At 36.7% G+C, this 19740-nt stretch overlaps 1 protein-coding gene across 2 annotated transcripts in view; it reads right to left on the reverse strand.

Moving 5' to 3' along the window:
• Positions 1 to 273: 273 nt before the first annotated feature.
• TAFA2 (TAFA chemokine like family member 2) overlaps positions 274 to 19740 on the reverse strand; it is a 574649-nt gene continuing 555182 nt past the window's right edge. For both annotated transcript variants that reach the window (XM_066258880.1, XM_066258879.1), the window contains one exon: positions 274 to 1563. In XM_066258880.1, coding sequence (XP_066114977.1) covers positions 1552 to 1563 — 12 coding nt within the window. In that variant the 3' untranslated portion in view covers positions 274 to 1551. The remainder of the gene's footprint in view (positions 1564 to 19740) is intronic.

Genomic DNA, 19740 nt, shown 5'->3' on the forward strand with positions numbered 1-19740 from the left:
AGACTGGAGGTCTCCAGGATGTCTCAGCCTCCATCACAGAAACCAACAATTACCTAATTGGCCATGTCAGTGAGTTTTAGAAATATAAAAGATGCCCACACCTTCTCTAATATAATGGAACTTCTAATATGATAATTTCTGAAGTATCTTTCTATTAGTCTAACATGAGTAAAACACAGAAGTCCCTCCATTTCCATTCCTTCAAACTGTAAGTTTACACAATATTATTACAGAATGTCTTTGAGATTCCCATTCTTCTTTTCCCTCACATCATAAACAAAAAGGAAATATAGTAAAAATGATACATTCTATAATAACTTAGGAAAAAAGTTACACACATGTTTAAGGCCTTTAAATATTTATAAGATTTTCCTATAGAACTGAAAACCACAAATGTTAAAATGACTAAAAAAATGTGGGCAAAAACTGATCTAAGAAATTGTTCCAATGGAACAACTATAAGCAAATCTTTAGAAATTTGAGACCAAGGAAAATGAACAATTTATTTTATCAACAGACTGAACAAATAGCATTCAAGCAGTCATTTGAATCAAGCAAGAGACAGTCTACAAAAATGAGATAGAAAAGACAGTTAAAAAATATTAAAAGAAATGTAAGTGAATAACTTTCAGGCTAAGAAATCAAAAACCCACATGCGTCTCTGGCAATTTTTTAAAATTGAAGGCGACCTAAATACTTGACTGCTCACTGCTGATTTCTGTGACAGAAAAAGGAAACAGAAAAAGGAAAGAAAAAGCCCTCTTAAAGGAAAAACAGAAAGGAGAGTGCTCTAAAGGTACAAAATAGTATATAATGAAAGTGGTAATTCAGTCCTAACTATGACCTATTTAACCAACAGAGAGCTGCAGTAGCACGTTAGCCTTGGGAAAACATGTCAGCTAGTCTATACATTTGTATATGATTGATGTATTTGGGTAACTATTACTTGCCAACAATAATTATTATCAATGGATATATTTTTCCATTCCTTTAACAAAAGCAACTTTAAGATGTTAAAACATGTAGGCTTTCAAATTCCAAGATTAGGATACAGATAAAATGATCTCAGTTCACTCCATGCCAGAGAAGTTTTCAAAGGAAATGTCACTAAAGCCATATACAGTCCCACTAGCCACTGAACACAGGACCTGACCCAGAAACACATCCATGACAGAAGGCCAGTGCACTTGGGAGACTTTCAGAAACAAATGCAGTCATATTTGGAGCCAAGAGCCCCAAAGGCAAGTGTCTCTGATAAACACCAGCTCTTCAAATGGTGCCTTCAAATTCTTTTAGCAAGTGCAATTTTACAAGTTGAACACAATTCAAATCTGATGAACTCTTTATGACATAGAAGTTCATGTTCAACTTTTTAAAAGTCTTGCTTTTGAGAAGATGCTGATTACAAGTCAAGAAATTCCTTGGAAATAAGAGTCTGGCGTGCCTCTTCTGAACAGTATAAAAATCTTCCTCCAAGATCACCTTAGAAGTTAAGGTTCTATGCATGTGTTCACTGTAATCAACCTTGAGGACCACTTGATTTATTCTTAGTTAATGGGTTACCTACAAAGGAAGAAGAAAATATAATTATTTCATAAAACAGCTATAATCTTAAAACTCAAAACACAATTAGTATTAGAAATTAATATTTAATTCAAAATGTTTGCTATATAAAATTGTTGAATTTTTAAAAAGCACCATATTCAGGTGCTTCTAGATTTTAAGAAAAAATACACCCATATTTTTCTCTATCATTTTCACAAAAATTTTAGATCCACTTGCACAATGATCTGAATGAATACAACTGTGACCAGGAAGACCTTAACTGATGATGCTACTACCTCTCTTACCTCTCTCAGACTTGAATGAATCTGAAACCCCTACTCTTTGCACAGGCTTAGTGGACATAAGTCAGAGACCATAAACACTTGTGTCAGGCCTCAGTGAAGAAAGACCTTTGTTCACAGGAATACAGTAAGACCACGTCTTCAAGAAAGCACACGGCAATGAGTTCCATAACATCCACTCTTGAAATATAATAGTTTAAAAATTGAGTATTTATTTGACTCAATTATATTTCAGAAAAAATAATTATTCATGAGGGTGTTTAGAGTTGCCTCACTGTTCTTTTCTAGCAATGGTTATAACAAAAACAGAATTCTTAAAAATTATATTGAATTCTTTGGTTTTATTGCCTTAAGTGCCCTTTCATAAAACACAAAAGGCTTTCCTTTGCTTTGTTTTGTTTTTAAATCAACTATGAAAGAGAAACATCAAACAAACAAACAAAAAATAGAGCTAGTCTCAAATTATATCACAAAATAAAGATGTAAAATTCAAAAACGTATTTTCTGCATGAAGGAGCCATCTTATCTGTGTTCCTTTGGGCAGCTCTCATTCCCAAGAAAGGGGCTTCTGCCTGTATATTCGAAACTTCTTACTTCTTACTCACATCCACAGAGGAAGTCTGGGAGGAACTGAACTAAGGATGGACAGTTACACACACATACATAAAGGGCCCTGGCCTCTAGAAATTTTAGGAGCAGGGGAGATCTTGGTAGAACAGCAACTCATCAATTTGCCATTCAGTGGTCATTTTGCACAGGTTCCGTGAATGGCTTCCAGCTGAGTGTCAGGGTAAGAATTTGGGAAGGGATTAGGACTATTTCCACAAACATTATGTCACAAATTGCTAATGGAGATAACTGATTATTGTGAAAAATATAAAAACTTTATTATGATAAAGTTTCTAGATAAACATTAATTTAACACATCTTTGACTTCCATTGGCTGAGAAAGATCTATGAGCCTCTGCTGAAAGTCTTTAGTAGAAAATATTATGAAGCATAATATAAGACCATATTTCTAAAACTCATGCTTGAAATGATATAAAAAGCATGGAAGTGACACAGAAAGAGAGGGGAAGATTGCAAGAGAACCGATGGTTTAGATTCAGCAGCATAGGCAACTGGAGGGACATGGTACCATGACTCTGAAAGTCCACTTGAGTCATTTAAAGCTCAGTTTCTCAGTAACGTGTTGGTGAGTATGATAGATGCATTCTTACATTTTTATTCCAATCTAAGCATTTCCTTCTGATGCTTTATATAAATCTGAGGAGTGATCATCTCAACTAATTATATATTAAACATTTTTTTTCAAACAACTTTAAAAACAGACATCCAAATTGACAGTACAATATCAAAGGCATTCTAAACAGTTTTTTTTCTTCATCTTGGTAGAGAACACATATAAGTATATACATGAACATATAAACACATATAATTATACAACCCAGGAATATCATAAGCATATATTCTAAGTTTATATCAGCTAAATTAATTGCTAGAAAACCAAAACTTAAATCTGACTAAAAGAAATAATTGTTTAAATAAGCATGGATTGAAACCTTAAAATAAACAATTTTTCACACTCCAATTTTACAAAATATTCCTAGTTTAATTATTCTAAAAATATCCTTGCACATATTATGAGAAGAATAGTGCATAAGTTGTTTCTGATATTAGTTGAAAGCAGAGCTTTGTTTTAGATTTGATTTCTGTAAATTATGTATTTGATTTTATCAGAAGACCATTTGGTTCAGCATTCTGGATTTAGGCCAGTGGTAGTAATACTATTCACACTGGATGTGTCATGATACCTCTGGGACCCTCAAGTTTTCCACATGTACATAGGAGATAATCCTGTTAAATGCACAGGGGTGGTAAAGATAAAATATTATAATATTTATAAAAACACCTAGCCTTGAGGACTGAAGGACTATAAAAACAAAAGTTTTAGAGGTTTTGTTTTTTGTTTGTTGGGTTGGGGGTTTTTTATGTGAGAGGTGGGGAGTTAGTTAGGCAGACTCCTGCATACGTCCAGACTGGGATCCACCTGGCAACTTGTCTGAGGCCAGTGCTCAACTCAAGTACCAAGCTATTTTTAACACCTAAAGTGGACGTGGTCCAATGGAGCTATCCTCAGTGGTGAGGGCCACACTTGAACCAATTGATCCACTGGCTGTGGTAGGGGAAGAGAGAAAGAAAGGGGAGAGGGAGGGGAGAAGAAGCAGATGGTCGCCTTTCCTTGTGCCCTGACTGGGACTTGAACCTGGAACGTCCCTGCACTGGGCCAATGTTCTATCCACTGAGCCACCCAACAGGGACTAGGGTTTTAATTTTTTTAATTGCATAAATCTATAACAAGAAAGCTGCTAAGAGTAGAATGAAAGTGTAAACAAAAAACAAAGCTGAACTCTGGGTTACCCATCACCTACTTTGCCAATTTAGAGAGAAATGAGGACAGAGTGGATACAAGGTGTGTCTTTATTAGGAAAAATGGTAGCCCTGAGAGAGCAAAGGGATTCTGCCCACAAAGCTGACTTCACATTCTCTTGGTGCTGGAGTTTTTCATAGGGTTCAGGGGTAAAAGGAAAAAAAGACAAACGTCCATGCCGTTAGTCACATAACACTGCACAGGAGCTGGGGGTTCAGTTGTAGGAATGTCTCCTCTGCAAGTCCTACTGATGTAGCACAGATCTAATCAGCATGGTCCTATCTGGTGTCCTTGGTAAATCTTCAAGACAGTGTGTGTGTGGTGGGGGGGTGTCTCCCAGGAACAGTTGTCACCTGGTGCCTCTGAATTGTCTGTGAAAAGGCTCCCTGTTTTCTTAGGATACAAAGTAAAGGTAAAGATTGGTGAACTAAGTTTCTAATTAAGGTATAGGCCTTGACTTTTCACAGAAAACCCTGTGGCTAGGCTTTTATAAACAACAAGTGTGATTTAAACTCTCCTAGTTGTCAAGTCCCCTTCCCCAATGTAAACTTTTCTTGACTTTCCTGCAAAGGTAAACTTTTTGCTACATTTCAAAGTAAAGGACAAGTAGCCATTAGAAAGGAAAAGCAAGCAGATTAACTATTTCCTAACCCTTTCATATCTCCTATTCATTACAACTAAAAGTTACTATTACAAAATCCAAATTTCTAACTTTTGGTCTCCCCTATCACATTTGTATATTTCTCTATTCATTATTGACGTTTCCTCTGATACTGTTTTTCTTTGAGTTTTCTTGAACCTCATTCAGTTTTCCAGTCAACATAAAATTGTGAAATCACCATCAAATTTACATGGCATCAATGTAAATTTATATCATATTAGCTTAATTAACAATATATTTTCTTCTTCAGTATGGTCATTAAAATCTTATTAAGAGGAACAATTGAATAATATTTACATGCCTGTGAATGTAAAATGAATCACATACACAAAACAGAAGGCAATGCATTATGAACATAACAAATCAACTTTATGTTTCAAAGAGTTAAATTTTCACTGAGATAACCATATTGTTAGGGGAACATTTACTTTTGGACTAGCGTACATTCTTTTTTAAATAATTGGAAGGCAAGATATGTATAGCACTATTTCTGAAAGGGGGTGGCAGGTTTAAATGCAGGGCATGTCCAATCTTTTGAATACAGCTCCTTAATAATGTTGCAACTAGGCACCATTTCCAACTAACAGTCCAATAAATAAGTTTGACATATTTGAGAAAGATAAAGGGAAGAATAGAATACCTTTATAATTCTAACTGCTGATTTGAATACACTTCTTCTTGCTTGGAATATAATTGCTGCTTCACTGCAAATGTATTTTTTTAATGTAGCTTTTACAAGTACATGAATTAAGCTCTTCACTTTTTGTGTACTAAATGTGCAATTAAGACATAACTACTCTGCAGTAACAGGTTTTCTCATTTAAGCTGGGGAAATTTCTGCCATTGAGTTGGCCATAAATGTACATGAATGTACTTGTCCTATCTTAAAGCACCCTAAACAGTGAGGTATTACAAAATGAGAGACGCCTGTCCATCTGGGATAATCATTAAAGAGCAAGCTGACCAGACAGGTTTTTTTCTCCCATTGACTTGAAAGGGAGAGAGGGGAAGAGAGAGACAGACAGAGATGGGAGGGGGGTAGGGAATGGGAGGTGGGGAGAGAGAGAAAGAGAAAGCATCAATTTCTTGTTCCACTTAGTTTTCCATTTAGCTGTGCACTCACTGATGGCTTTTCAAATGTGCCCTGACTGGGGATCAGACTTGCAACTTTGGTGTGCCAGGACAACATTTTATCTACCGAGCCACTGGCCAGGGCCTGACCAGATAGTTTTTTAGGTATAAATGAGGCTACGTAAGTCAATGACATATGAATCACCTTCATAAATATACCACCTATACAAAAAATTAGCCTATAATTTACTTTCATGGTGATGGGGTGATTCTAACAGCTCTGAAAACAGTTGCATTTTCATACCACAATTTAATTTTCTTTAAGAATAGTAAGTACTGAATTGCATGATCATTGATTTTAACATTTGGGGCATTAAAGTTAATATGTTTAATACTTCAGCTATAGTCAGTATTTCCACTAAATGACCTTGTTATCTGTTCTATAAATTCTTTGAAATTCTTCACAAGCTTGAGTAATTGGGACAACAATCATTTCAACCAACAGAGAGTATTTCAGTAGCTAACTGATTATATTTAGGTGTGTTGGGCAAACAAGTGTGTTAGGCTTGCTCGCTTGCACTTTGCCTGATTGGTGCAAGAGCGTGGGGCAGCACCACATGTCTATGTAAGGCTGCAGGTGCTTGCCCTAAAGGCAGCAGACTGTAGATTGCAGATTGCCTGCCACTACTGGGAGGGGCCATTTTTTCTATTGTTTGCCAGAGAAGGGTTTTTTCCCTCAGCCTTTGCTTGTCAGCCCTGAGAGAGAGAAGCAGTTTTCCCTGCCTGCTTACTCATCGGCTGTTGCGAGACTCTAGTAAAGGAAATAGCCCACCATTTTGGTAAAAGAATGGCTCCACAGTTCCTTTACTGTCTACCCGAACTCAGTGCAAATCAGCATGGCGATGGCCACTGGCCTTACAAAGTGTAACTCAGTGTGGAAGCAGCAAATGGCATATAAATTTCCTAGATTTTTTGAGAGAACCAGAACACCAAACATAACTGAAGAGGGAGACAGAGGAAGACTTATGCTGATAAGAGTTCTGTACCAGTGTTACTACCTGCTAGTGGTTTTAAAAATTTGGACAAGTCACCTGACCTGTGGTGGCACAGTGGATAAAGCGTCGACCTGGAAATGCTGAGGTCGCTGGTTCGAAACCCTGGGCTTGCCTGGTCAAGGCACATATGGGAGTTGATGCTTCCAGCTCCTCCCCCCTTTCTCTCTCTGTCTCTCCTCTCTCTCTCTCCCCCTCCTCTCTAAAATGAATAAATTTTAAAAAAATTTTAAAAAAATTTGGACAAGTCAACTAAAAAATCTCTGCATCTCCGGGGTTCCTATCTGCCAAGCGAGTCAGTTGGACTCAGTACTCTTCTAACTTCCTAATTCCCTTCTATCTCTAAACTACTGACTTTTCTTAAGAAGGAATAATTCCAAATGGGATAAAACTCTGTCCTGAATAGCTAAGTTCATCAGTGCTAAAACCCCTACATAGACTTTATTTTTACTAAAAGTCTACTCATTAGAATGTATAACTTGTAAGCTTTTATCATAAATACAATATCTGTCAAAGGCTTTCAGCTTCCTATGCTGTTCACATGAAGACCTTGACTGGAAATGAATCTTTTGAACAGATGGATCTGCACTGTTTCTTGGAACATTGAAAGCTTTACAGTGTGCTGTCTATGAACTCTTCTATGTGAGTCACGGAAACAGATGACTGTTTGCATCGCCATTTATGCACATTCATCCACTCAGAAAAGGATCAGCTGTTTCTCTCTGGATGATGGCATCCACAGTTAGCAAAACAGTCTTGCTTTCAATTCAAGTTAATGAATTTCTTTGGGACAGAAGGAAACTTAAAATATTCCTTCTTTTTCCCTGGACCCCTATCACACAGTTCAGTTTATTCAGATCAAAAATGAGCCCCTACCCAAATTAAGATAACTTTGAAAGACAACTGAATCATGGGGTTGAATTATGTTTCCTTCAGAATATAAAAATCTTTAAAATGTGAAAATAATTATTTTGAATGGTTGAGGGAATCAGAATATATTTTTAAGATATTATTCCATATTCCAGAAGAGTTCACACATCTTTAGGGACTGTGAGATATGAAATTCAATTAAAAGGTACTTTGAGTTGATAGTACTAAATTTGAGAGTGGGTTCATTTTTTTAGAGTTACCTCTCATTTGTGAATGCATATTTTTTTATCCACTTTCTGTCATTAAGTCTTAATTTTAAAGTTAAAATCTGCTCAAGTATCACACTTCTCAAGAATTTCAGCCTCACTACATGTAAAGGCTAGCAGAAATAAGCAGTAAAAATTATGCTTAAAAGCTGAGTTTAAGTTAAGTGGAGTTTTGGGGGAATAAGGGCTGAAACTTGGAAGAAGTTCTTCTTAGTAGCCTAGAGGAGGGGTCGGGAATCTTTTTGGCTGAGAGAGCCTGAACACCACATATTTTAAAGTGTAATTCCACGAGAGCCATACAATGACCCGTGTACGTTAAGCATTATCCAATAAAAATTCGGTGTTGTCCTGGAGGACAGCTATGATTGGCTCTAGCCACCCGCAACTATGAACATGAGCGGTAGGAAATGAATGGATTGTAATAGACAAGAATGTTTTATATTTTTAACATTATTTTTGTTATTAAATATTTGTCTGTGAGCCAGATGCAGCCATCAAAAGAGCCACATCCGGCTTGCAAGCCATAGGTTCCCAACCTCTGGCCTAGAGATTACTAAGAGAGCAACATTTCCTCCAAATCTCCTGACTGGTTTGAGTTAGAAATATAAGTGGTTCCTAGTAATGTTTTTTTGAGGTACCTGACTGAATAAAGAATGTTTTGTTGCCACTTTGAAAAGAACTTGAGGAAGTCAAAAGCACCTCCTCTTTCCTCTCCATTTCTGTTTTTTCCCATAAAATGAAGTTTAGAGATGATTATTCCATATGAGAAATATACCTTTGAAAAAAATTCCCTTTCTGCCAAGTAGCTAAACTACAGCCATTTCTAAAAGACAGGAAACTATATAGTCAGTGATGTTTAATACGTTGGTGCTTTTGCTGTTTTTTGTTTTCTTTTTATTTTCCCCTCTATTTCCCAGATATATTTTTCTCTGGGTATTTTTTTAAATAATCAAAATTCAGTAGCCTCAAATTTCCAAAGTTGATCAAAATAAGAATCTTTAACTTCAGCTATTTCTAATTGCTTAGATAGCTGATTCAGTATTTTTATGCTAATTTTCAAATTAATAGGCAGACTGAATACTGACAGAGGTCCACCAATATACCTAGAGTTTTGTACTAGCCATTATCTATTCTTGGGAAAATAATATGTTAACTGCAGGACTTTGTAGGTTCACCAAAAAATGGCATATTGGCTATTTGTGGCCAATTTGTTCAATTTGTGAGAATCTTATCTGTTCAAAGAATGATGCCCCCTTCTTTTAATAAAGATAATTCAATGCCTTTCTCTACTGACTGCACAGATAGTTCATTGCCCTTTGATCCCTAAAGTTGTACAGAGTTCATCATTCCTCTGAGATCAGGAATACTAGGAATGCTAATGGTTAACTCTAAGAAAGAGTGGGTTACAGTTCATTCTATTAATCCTGTAACACAATGTACACACCTGCTGCTCTGTGGATGGATTTCATTTCTGGAGTTGTTTTGATTCTTTACTCCTCAGCAAAACTTAAGTCCCTTCCTTAGAATCCAACCACCACTAGGATTCACCACACTAGAGCTCCAATGTGGAGCCCGAAATTTTTTGAGTGTGAATATACAAAAATTGTCATCAGGCCCAACAAAAACTCTTTCTAGTTTTCCACTCAGACTTGAAGAGTTTTACATGTTTGCCTAAGAAACAAACACATGTCAGAAACTCCACTGTTCAACAGATTGTTACTATTACAGGGAGATAGGGAATATTTCAACAGCAAGACAGTAATGTCCTTTACCTTTATAAAAGCTCAAAATGAGAATAATTTTGTATCTTTCCTAGAGGATTACAAACTCTTAGAACATATTTTTATTTCAGAGAAACACATATCTATAAATGGGACCTAAAATAACAGGTGTTACAAGACATTGATACAAGGATAGTTATCACTTCTAATTACTATATTTGGAGACATTCTGCACAAACTTAAGAAAAAACTTCATTTTTAAAGGGAGAAAGTACATAGAAAACAACAATCATTTTAACATAAAAGAGTAAAATAATGTAGAAATAAGGTTATGTTGTGATATTCAATTAGAAGTGAAAGATTTAATACTTGCAATCTTAAACATTTATAGGCTTGCCTGAATATTCACATCTATAAAAATTTATAATTTGGTAAAGTATGAACCTAACTCATACACACTTTAATCTGATAAGTGGGGCCACGTCATTTAACTGCTGTATGGGTCTCGCACCCCCAGGCACTCTCATCCCAAGCCAGCTTTGTTCTCTGCACATCAATTATGTAATTCTCATTAACAGCCAGAATGGGATCCATAACATTTTTCAGTTGTAATTTATAATATTTTATACATACAGATTTTCAAAAGTTTTCTAATTTCTCTTGCCCAAAGCATTTTAGATATTATGTCAGCATTTACTATTTTAAGTTAAAATATTTGAATAATTTAAAATAACAGTAATCATATGGAGGAGTGGCTTGTCATTTAGAATCAGTTAACAGAGGGTTTTGGTAATATGAATCAAAAGTAAAGGAAAACACTGTTTACATAAATTTGAGAGCTCATGGTAGTTATAACTAATAGCAGAAAAAAATCTGTCATAATATGAAAAGCTATTTCCCAATTTTGAAAAAAAATAGTCTTTTAGCAATAAGAACAGGCCCCTTTTTCCCTATCACTCTGGCCTCTCCCTACCTAACCAGAATATATAAGACTAAAATGATGGTCTGAAAAAGAGCACAACTTTTGAGTTCTGGTCATTGTATTTACTTGACTTTATCCAGATATATCAGAGCCAACACAGTCATGAAATGGGTCAGTGTCATGAGTTGCTGTGGACACATGTGACTAAAGACAAAGAATGAAGGTGGAGAAAACATAGAGGAGTTTCCTGTCCTTGAGGAAAAGCATGGAGCAGATGGAGAAATATAATGCTTAACATGTCTAGTTATCCATCTTCTTCACATTGTTCAAATACATGGAAAGTCTTGATGTTTTAGATTTCATATATCCTCACTGATTATCTTTAAAATGATAACATAAATTTTCTCCATATGTTTGACCTTTGATCAGTTTCTAGACCCTAGATATCTTTTTAAATGCTTCCCAACTCTCTGTCCATTGTTACTATCTTAACTGAAGCCTTTATTTTATCTGTTTGTATAGTCACAATAACCTCCTAAGTTGTCTCTCTGATTTGTCTTGTCCCTCACAGTCATCTTCCTCTTTGTCACCACCATTATCCTGAACACAAAAATCTCTAACAGTGTCCTATTACAGAAAAAAATGTAAATTCTTGCTAGTGATACAGAAAGTTTTTCACGATTAGACCTCAACCCACCCCGCTTATCTCTCCATCTTCCCAAAGCCCCTCAGAAACATGCAGGCAGAACTCCAGCCATACCTAACTATATAATATCCATAGGACTTGTCTGACCATTCCTATCTCCTTATCCTTATGTACATTTTACCTTTGCCTGAAATATTCTTCTTCCAAACATCGGAATATATGTTACTACTTCATATTTTATACACAAGTCTTTGTGATTCAACTAGGAAACACTTTGTCCATACTTCTAAGATAGATCATATTATCATTGTTTATTAATCTGTTTATTTCTCCCACTAAACTATGATGTACTAGAAAAAGAGAATATTAGCTTATATTTTGTTTCCTTGGCACTAAACAGCACCCCAGGCATATAAATGATACTTAATATCTAGTAAATAAAGAATTGAGATGTATAGATGGATGGATGGATGGACGGATGAATGGATGAATAAATGAATGAAGGAATTAATTAATTAATTAATTAATATATGAGGAAAGTGATTACTCCAGAAGGAGGAAAACAAGAGTTACTATCTGGATTCTTTGTGAATAGCAAGACGAATGATTAAGTGACCCAAAAGGCCAGTTCCTCCATTTTTAATTTTTTAAGGATTATTCTCTTGATTCTGTGGTTTGAGAATTGGAAATTAGAGATATGCATGGGTCCTGACATAAGTTTCACAGTTGCACCTTGGATATTTAAATTTATTATCTTTTGGAAAAGGTTTAATTATTTTAAACAAAATTAATTCATGAAAATAATAATGCAAGAAGATAACAGCAATCTGTGAGGCATTAATTGGTATTAGACTAACCACTGGGGATGTGGAAAATGTCCATCAAGGTTGATTACAGCATATTCATTACAGTTAATATTTCAAATAGAAGTTATCCCAATTAAAAAAAAATGCAGTTCTCTCTAGCAATTTACATACTGCTGTTTAACACTGTCAAGAGAATTTTCTCATGAACTATTCTGTTGTAACAATTATCTTACACCCAGGTATTACATGATCACTTGACATCATGTCTGGTGGTGCAAATGAAGTATCAAATTTCTTATAATGAAACAAAGTAAGCAAATACTGCCATGACTGATTCACCTCAAAACAATACTGTGCATGCAATCTATCTCTCTTTCATGCACTCTATATTAAATTATATACAGTGGGGGTCCTCAGGTTACAACAATCTCGACATATGACGTTTTGAGTTTATGACGCTCAATCCCATAAAAATTTTAAAAAATTGAGTCGTGTTTTGGCTTACACCATTAGCATCATACTTACAGACTATGTGGGTGAACTAGTTTGGTTGTGCACAGTGGAAGAATACGCAGTACAGTGTACAGTACAGTATATTTATGTCTTTTTTCTTTTTCTGTGGCTTAGTTGCGTTTTTATGTTCTAGATTATGATTTTACAACTGTGTTAGCATAGGTAAGTGACTCAGGCTAGGGTGTGTTTCAACTTACACAAAAATGGGTTACATCACTGTCATAGGAACGGGAACTATGTCATAACCCAAGAATTCTCTGCACTCTATATTTAAGTTCAGGATGCCTGACTAACTCCCCTCCCCTTGATTTGATTTTTCAAATATAAAGGACTGGTATTTCAAAAGGCAAAGAAAAGTTCATTTTTGCTCAAGAAAACACAGCAGACTATATTTTCTAGTTAAGGCTAGAATGTCAGAGATGGCTGATACTTCTGTTGCTGAGGTAAACCTGGAACCCTCCTCACCGTTCCTTTGCCTCTGCCCCTCAGATATTAACTGCTCACATCCATAGACCACTCACTGCACATCTGTATTCTCTTGTAACCCTCAGAATTATTCTGTGAGATTGTCCCTGTTTACTATTTATTATTAGTCTTTGTTTCTAATTACTATTATCCCCTTACAGTTAAAGAAACTGAAGCTACAATAAATTAAGTGAAACTTCTCAAAGATGCATATAAGCAGTAGTGATAGTTTGCAGACTGAGGTCCCCATTTTGGGGCTTCAAACCTAGTGATACAGGTCCTGCATACCTGTTATTTTCATTCATTCATTGGACCGATATTTATTGGGCACATATGAAATGTCAGGCACTTCCCTAAGTATGGAGGAAAACAAAAACAAAAATCACTGCTCTGTGGAACTGACCATCTAGAGGGGCAAAGACACAAAAGTAAAACTTTAAAGTATGTTAGGCCATGTGAAGAGAAAAATACGGTCAAGGGGAAGAGAGGGATTTTTGAGGCAGGGGTGTACAATTTTAGTTGACATAGATAGGGAAGACTTGCTGAGAAAGTGAGACTTCAGTAAAAACTTATAAAGGGATAAGAGAGAGAATCAAGCTAAGAGCTGGGCATTTCATGCAGAAGAAATAAATAGCAGGTGAAAATGACCCGGGACAAGAAGAGTAATGAGGGCAGTGTGGCAGCAGAGAAGCAAGCAGCAGGAACAATAGTAAAAGATGAGGTCACACAGGTTCATTCATTTATTTATTCATTTCTTTGTTTATTGCACAGATGTTATTTTTGTTACTATTTTCCTTATAGAGAATAAACAGCAAGACAAGAGCAGATATGATCCTTGTAGTCATGATTGCACACAAACAGGAACTACACTGTGGTTACCAGAAACACACATGGCCTCATGACTTCCTCCTTTCAGAAGCCTTCCTCCTGGAAGGTGGAACTGGATAGAGCCTGAATGGACACCAGAGAACACAGTGACTTCTTTTTATGGGCCCTGAAAGCCACTATTCTCTCCCTTCCTACAGCAAAGGATTGCAAAGTTTAGGGAAGGAGGTGTGTGTGAAGCAATGGAAAGTTTTCCTGGCAAATGTTTTCAGCTGACTAGTGGCCTATAATTTCCACATGCATGAATTATATTCACTTACAGTCTAGCTAGATGGGGACATCCCCTAGTGTAGAAAACCACTCCAGAATAAGAAGGCCACTGATTGTTCCTCTGTAGCTCTTAGCTATTGTTGGCTATGGGAAGCACATTAAAGGGATGTCCTCTCCCAAACTAGTCAACTATCCTTGACATAATGAAGTTTAAGAGAAATGTGAGTTCAGTCATGAGAAAAAAGTATCATTATCTCTGGTTATAGGGGGTCCGGAAAGAAGAGATGGGGAAAAATTGAAACTAATATCTGAAGCAGAGAATATCTTAGGCAATACACCTTCCACAGAAAACTTGTTTTAAATGTGTAGCAGAGGGGAAAACAAAACTTATTTGGTCTATTTAGGCTTTTCCTACTCAAATATTTATTCTCATAACTTGGAGGCTAAACTACCTAAATTTAATCTTAGATCCAGTGCTTATTAGATAATGTCACTTTGGGCAATCTCTTCATTTCTCAATCTCATCATTTTTCAAATGAAAATATTCAAACCTGCTTATGGAGTGAGTCACTATGAGCATTAAGTAAACTAGTGCATGTTAAGTGCTTATAACACTTGACCATAGAGAGAACTTCAGAAAGTCACTTACCCTGTGGTTTCTTCCTGAGGAACTAAACCTTCTAGCATTAGAAAATGTTCCTTCTAAGCAATGGTTTTTGCCATAATTATTCTTTAATATTGATATCATTATATCAGCTTTCTTTAGGTTAGTGTGCATAGTGAATCTTTTCCATTACTTTTTTAATTTTAATTTTTATTGTGTTGACATGGTTTCAAGTGTCCTACTCAATATAACACCCTCTACACATTGTATCATGCACCCCATGCCTCATGCAAAGTCTCTTTCCACCTCCATTTGCCCCTTATTATCCCCCTTCTTCTAACCCCTCTTTCCCTCTGGCCAGTGCTACCCTGTTGTCTGTATATATATGTTATGTGTACATGATTTTGGCTAATCCCTTTGTCTCCTATTATTTTTTACATTCAGTTTTTCTTATACTTTAGAGCAGTGGTAGTCAACCTGGTCCTTACCACCCACTAGTGGGCACTCCAGCTTTCATGATGGGCGATAGCAGAGCAACCAAAGTATAAATAAAAAGATAGAATTAACTATAGTAAGTTATTTTATAAAGATTTATTCTGCCAAACTTAGTGAAAATCTGACATAAAGTACTTGGTAAGTAATTATTATTACATGCTTTAACTTGCTATAACTCTGCTTTACAAATTTTATAAAGTAAAGTTACTTCCCTACTTTATAAATCACCATGACTGTGGAACTGGTGGGCAGTTAGAAAATTTTACTACTAACAGAGATACAAAAGTGGGCAGTAGGTATAAAAAGGTTGATTACTCCTGCTTTAGATGAACCTCTGTTAAATAGTACATACTTGTGTTTTGATCTTCTGATCCATATCAACAGTCTTTGTATTTGCCTCTTAATTGGATATTTGCCCTTAATATAATGTTATAAATTTGGGTTAAAGTCTACCAAGGAGATTTTATTCTACTTGTTCTAGATTCCTTTTTCTTTCCTTTTCTGCCTCCTTTTGTGCTCTCTCTAACATTGACAAGTGCCTCCATGGGTTGAGAAACTCCCCAAACTGGACTATCTCTGAGTCTTCATTCACCCTGAGATTCTGGAGCAGTAACTCTTCATTTTCTTGTTGGCTTTGCAATGCCTCCAAATGTGCCATCGTATATCTTGTTAAACTCTTCAGTCTCACTTAAGGAGGGAGGAAAAAGAGGGGGCACTTTGATGATATGATTAAATGTCCATTACCAAAAGTGAAAGTCAAGTTAGTGAGTTCAATTTTACTGTTGAACTTGATGATGATTAGTCATTCACCAAATTTATGTAATATTTGAAATTCATCTTTGATATTCTTTTTTTATATATAAATAAATTTTTATTTTAATGGGGTAACATCAATAAATCAGGGTACATACATTCAAAGAAAACATTTCCAGGTTATCTTGTCATTTAGTTCTGTTGCATACCCATCACCCAAAGAGAGATCATCCTCTGCCACCCTCCAACCAGTTCTCTCTGTACCCCTCCCTCTCCTCCTTTCCCTTCTTCCCTCCCCCCACCCCCCACAACCACCACACTCCCGTCCATGCCTCCCAGTCTTGCTTTTATGTCCCACCAATGTATGGAATCCTGCAGTTCCTGTTTTTTTTCTGATTCGCCTATTTCACCCCGCACAATGCTACCAAGCCTCCACCATTCCTCTATAAGTGATCCGATGTCACCATTTCTCCTAGCTGAATAATATACCATGGTGTATATGTGCCCCATCTTCTTCACCCAGTCCTCTATTTTTTTTTTACAGTGATTAAAAGCCTTTAAGCAAACTCTTGGCCAATACAGCAAGGATCCCTAAAAGAGTAGTGTCCTTAACATGTTCCCCAAGTCCAAGTTGGCCCCATCACCATGCCAAATCCCTGAAAAATGCAACCCAACCACAGTTCAGTCTGTTAGGAGCTGTCACAGGGAGCAGGAGTCCAGGAAATTTCCCCACAGGAAAAGTCTGCATGGCACTGGAATTGTTGTCACCATTCTATACTTTGCAGCTCGTGCCCAAGTCCCAATGACCGCTGCTTCTAGCTGGTAATGATTCAGGTAGACAGGAAAAAGCCATTTGCAGCATGCGTGGATATGGAGCTTCTGTTCTCCTCTGCCTGGAGAGTTGAGACCAGGTTGCTTTTCCCTGGAGCTCTGTGACTGTGGCCTGGTAAAGAGAACCTTGGGATACACTAAGCTGGGTGGCAAAGGTAAATTCATAATACAAGTTGGCAAAAGGAGGAGAGAGAGCTCTAAATTAGGAGTAAGTCCCCGCCTGAGATATGAGTGGGGCATTGAGGTAGGAGGGATAAAGGAAACACTATATATTAAACAAAGCAGCAGAAAATAGGACTATCAACACCCACAACAGAGATCTTTGAGGGATGACTGTTCAGGCAAAACATAGTTAAGTGGCCCTTGTGCAAATGAGATCAGTTTACCTGCTTCTTGGAAGAAATACCCTAGGCTCGTCCACAGTGTCGTAGATGGGGCGGATGGCCCTGGTCACCTTCAGCCTTCAGTGGCAAACCCCAGCTTTCTGGGCAAGGTTAGGTCATAGGTGGCTGGAGCAGGGCTGGAAGAGACTGAACCCTCCCTTAGAGGAGCGAAGGGGAAGCCCACCTTCCAGTGTCCCTGTTTCCTCACAGCAGAGGCGTGTAAGCCTGGCAGGCTTTAGCTCAATGACCTTCCTTTCCACTATTGAAGCAGGACCCAGATGGCATCCTATGAGACCCCTTTGGGGTGTTGGAGCCTTTAAGGGTGTATCCTAAAAGCTGGTAGTTCCTCTGATCTCTATTGGGCTTTTCTGCCTCTAGGTATCTTAAAAGCCATTCTCAGAAGATCTCGCTGAGGGGTTTGAGGATCCCCATCCGCCTATATAAATCTTTTCCATATATCTAGAGCTATTTGGAAAAAAGACAGAACAGTGTTATTAGCTAGATCTAATAAAGAAGGTAGTAGTTCGCAGGCGAAAAAGATTTAGTGTCTCCTGTTCATCAGCATTCAAAAGAAATGTAAATTTTTTTTTTAAGTAAGTAAAAAGCATGATATGGTAGACCCGTCGGAGTCATTGGCCTGGTGTGCAGGATTCCCGGGTTCGATTCCTGGCCAGAGCACACAGGAGAAGCACCCATCTACCTCTCTACTCCTTCCCCTCTCCTTCCTCTTCGTCTCTTTCCTCCCGCCCGCCCGCAGCCAAGGATCCACCAGTGCAAATCCACCCTGGGCACTAAGGATGGCCCCATGGCCTCTGCCCCAGTCACTAGAATGGCTCTGGTTGTAACAGAGCAACACCCCAGATGGGCAGAGCATTTCCCCCGGTAGGCATGCCAGGTGGATCCCAGTCAGGTGCATGCAGGAGTCTCTCCGACTGCCTCCCCATCCCCATCCTCAGAAATATACAAAAATTAAATAAATAAAAGAAAAAATACAAAAAAAAAAAGGGGGGGGCATTCCCTTGTGCTAAAGCTCCAGGGAGCATGGAGTGAGCTTGAGTATGTCCTATGAAACATGGAGCTCTATGTTGACATATAAGTCTTTGAAGAAGGAGGAACTGCTGAAATAGTTTATCAGCATTTGTCCCTAAGACAGCAGTCTTTATAGTGGGAACACCATACCTAGATATTCTAATCTGTATCATACATCTGTATTACAACCATGTTGAGATGGAGTCTTCTCTCCATACTTGCTTTCACTTAATGATTAAAACAGGAGTAAGTTAGCAGTTACTTATACTTATACTTGAGGCAACTATACCATCCAGTGTCCCTAGGAAAATTCTGATTTACATGATTTTTTCTAACTTGGATTTATCATGGAAATATGTCCTAGTATGGACAATAAATTATATCATCATTCACAGAAAGTAGCTATTATTACTGTGGAAATTTAAATTTTAGTAAATAATTCATGAATGTTGTAATCTTCAAGCTATGAATGAATGGCTCTCTAAAACAAGAATCTCAACTATTGCAATAGGCAAAATGAGCATTCCTTAAGCATAAAACATTTCTGAAAGTCAAGTTGGATCAAATTGCTAGTAAATTTTTAAGGCTGGATATAAGGAAAGGTTCATAGGTAGAGCACTGTAGTGATTTCTTTAACTTCTCCATCATACACATGAGACATGGACAGTACAATGTGAAAAACTCTAATATTTTTAGTTAGTATAGTAATCCAAAGTCATAAACTCTGATAATCTAATTAAAGCCATGGCATACACTATGATCTTTGAGATAAAAGATTTGTTATAATAAAAAATTTAACAAAATCTAAATCTACTTTTAAACACTAATAATCTCAAGTATAGGATTCATTTTTCTGGATTTTTGTTATTTATATTATATTATAATGAAAAATTCAATTATGATGAAAAATTTCTAATTTTTACTCAAATTTAAAAATAAAAATTACCTGTAAATTTCAGTTTCCCCTAATTATTTTTACCATGAATAATTGGATAAATAGTTGGATAAGAAGTAATATATCTTATAGATATTCAATGTTCATCTACTGATGATGATGATGATGAAGAAAATGATGAATTTAAGAATTAGGCAGATAGTAGTTACAAAATATGCTTAAGAACAAGGGATTAAGAACATCATCCAGCTGAGGGCTCATCCTGTTTGGCTATGTATTAACTGTTATTTCATTGCAAAAACAAAACCTCTTATCACACTACTGTAAAGGTTAAATGCAGTAATGCCTGTAGTAAAAATACAATAAATAGTAAATCTTAAACAC

Source organism: Saccopteryx bilineata, chromosome 2, assembly GCF_036850765.1.
Source record: "Saccopteryx bilineata isolate mSacBil1 chromosome 2, mSacBil1_pri_phased_curated, whole genome shotgun sequence".
NCBI classification, from domain to species: domain Eukaryota; kingdom Metazoa; phylum Chordata; class Mammalia; order Chiroptera; family Emballonuridae; genus Saccopteryx; species Saccopteryx bilineata.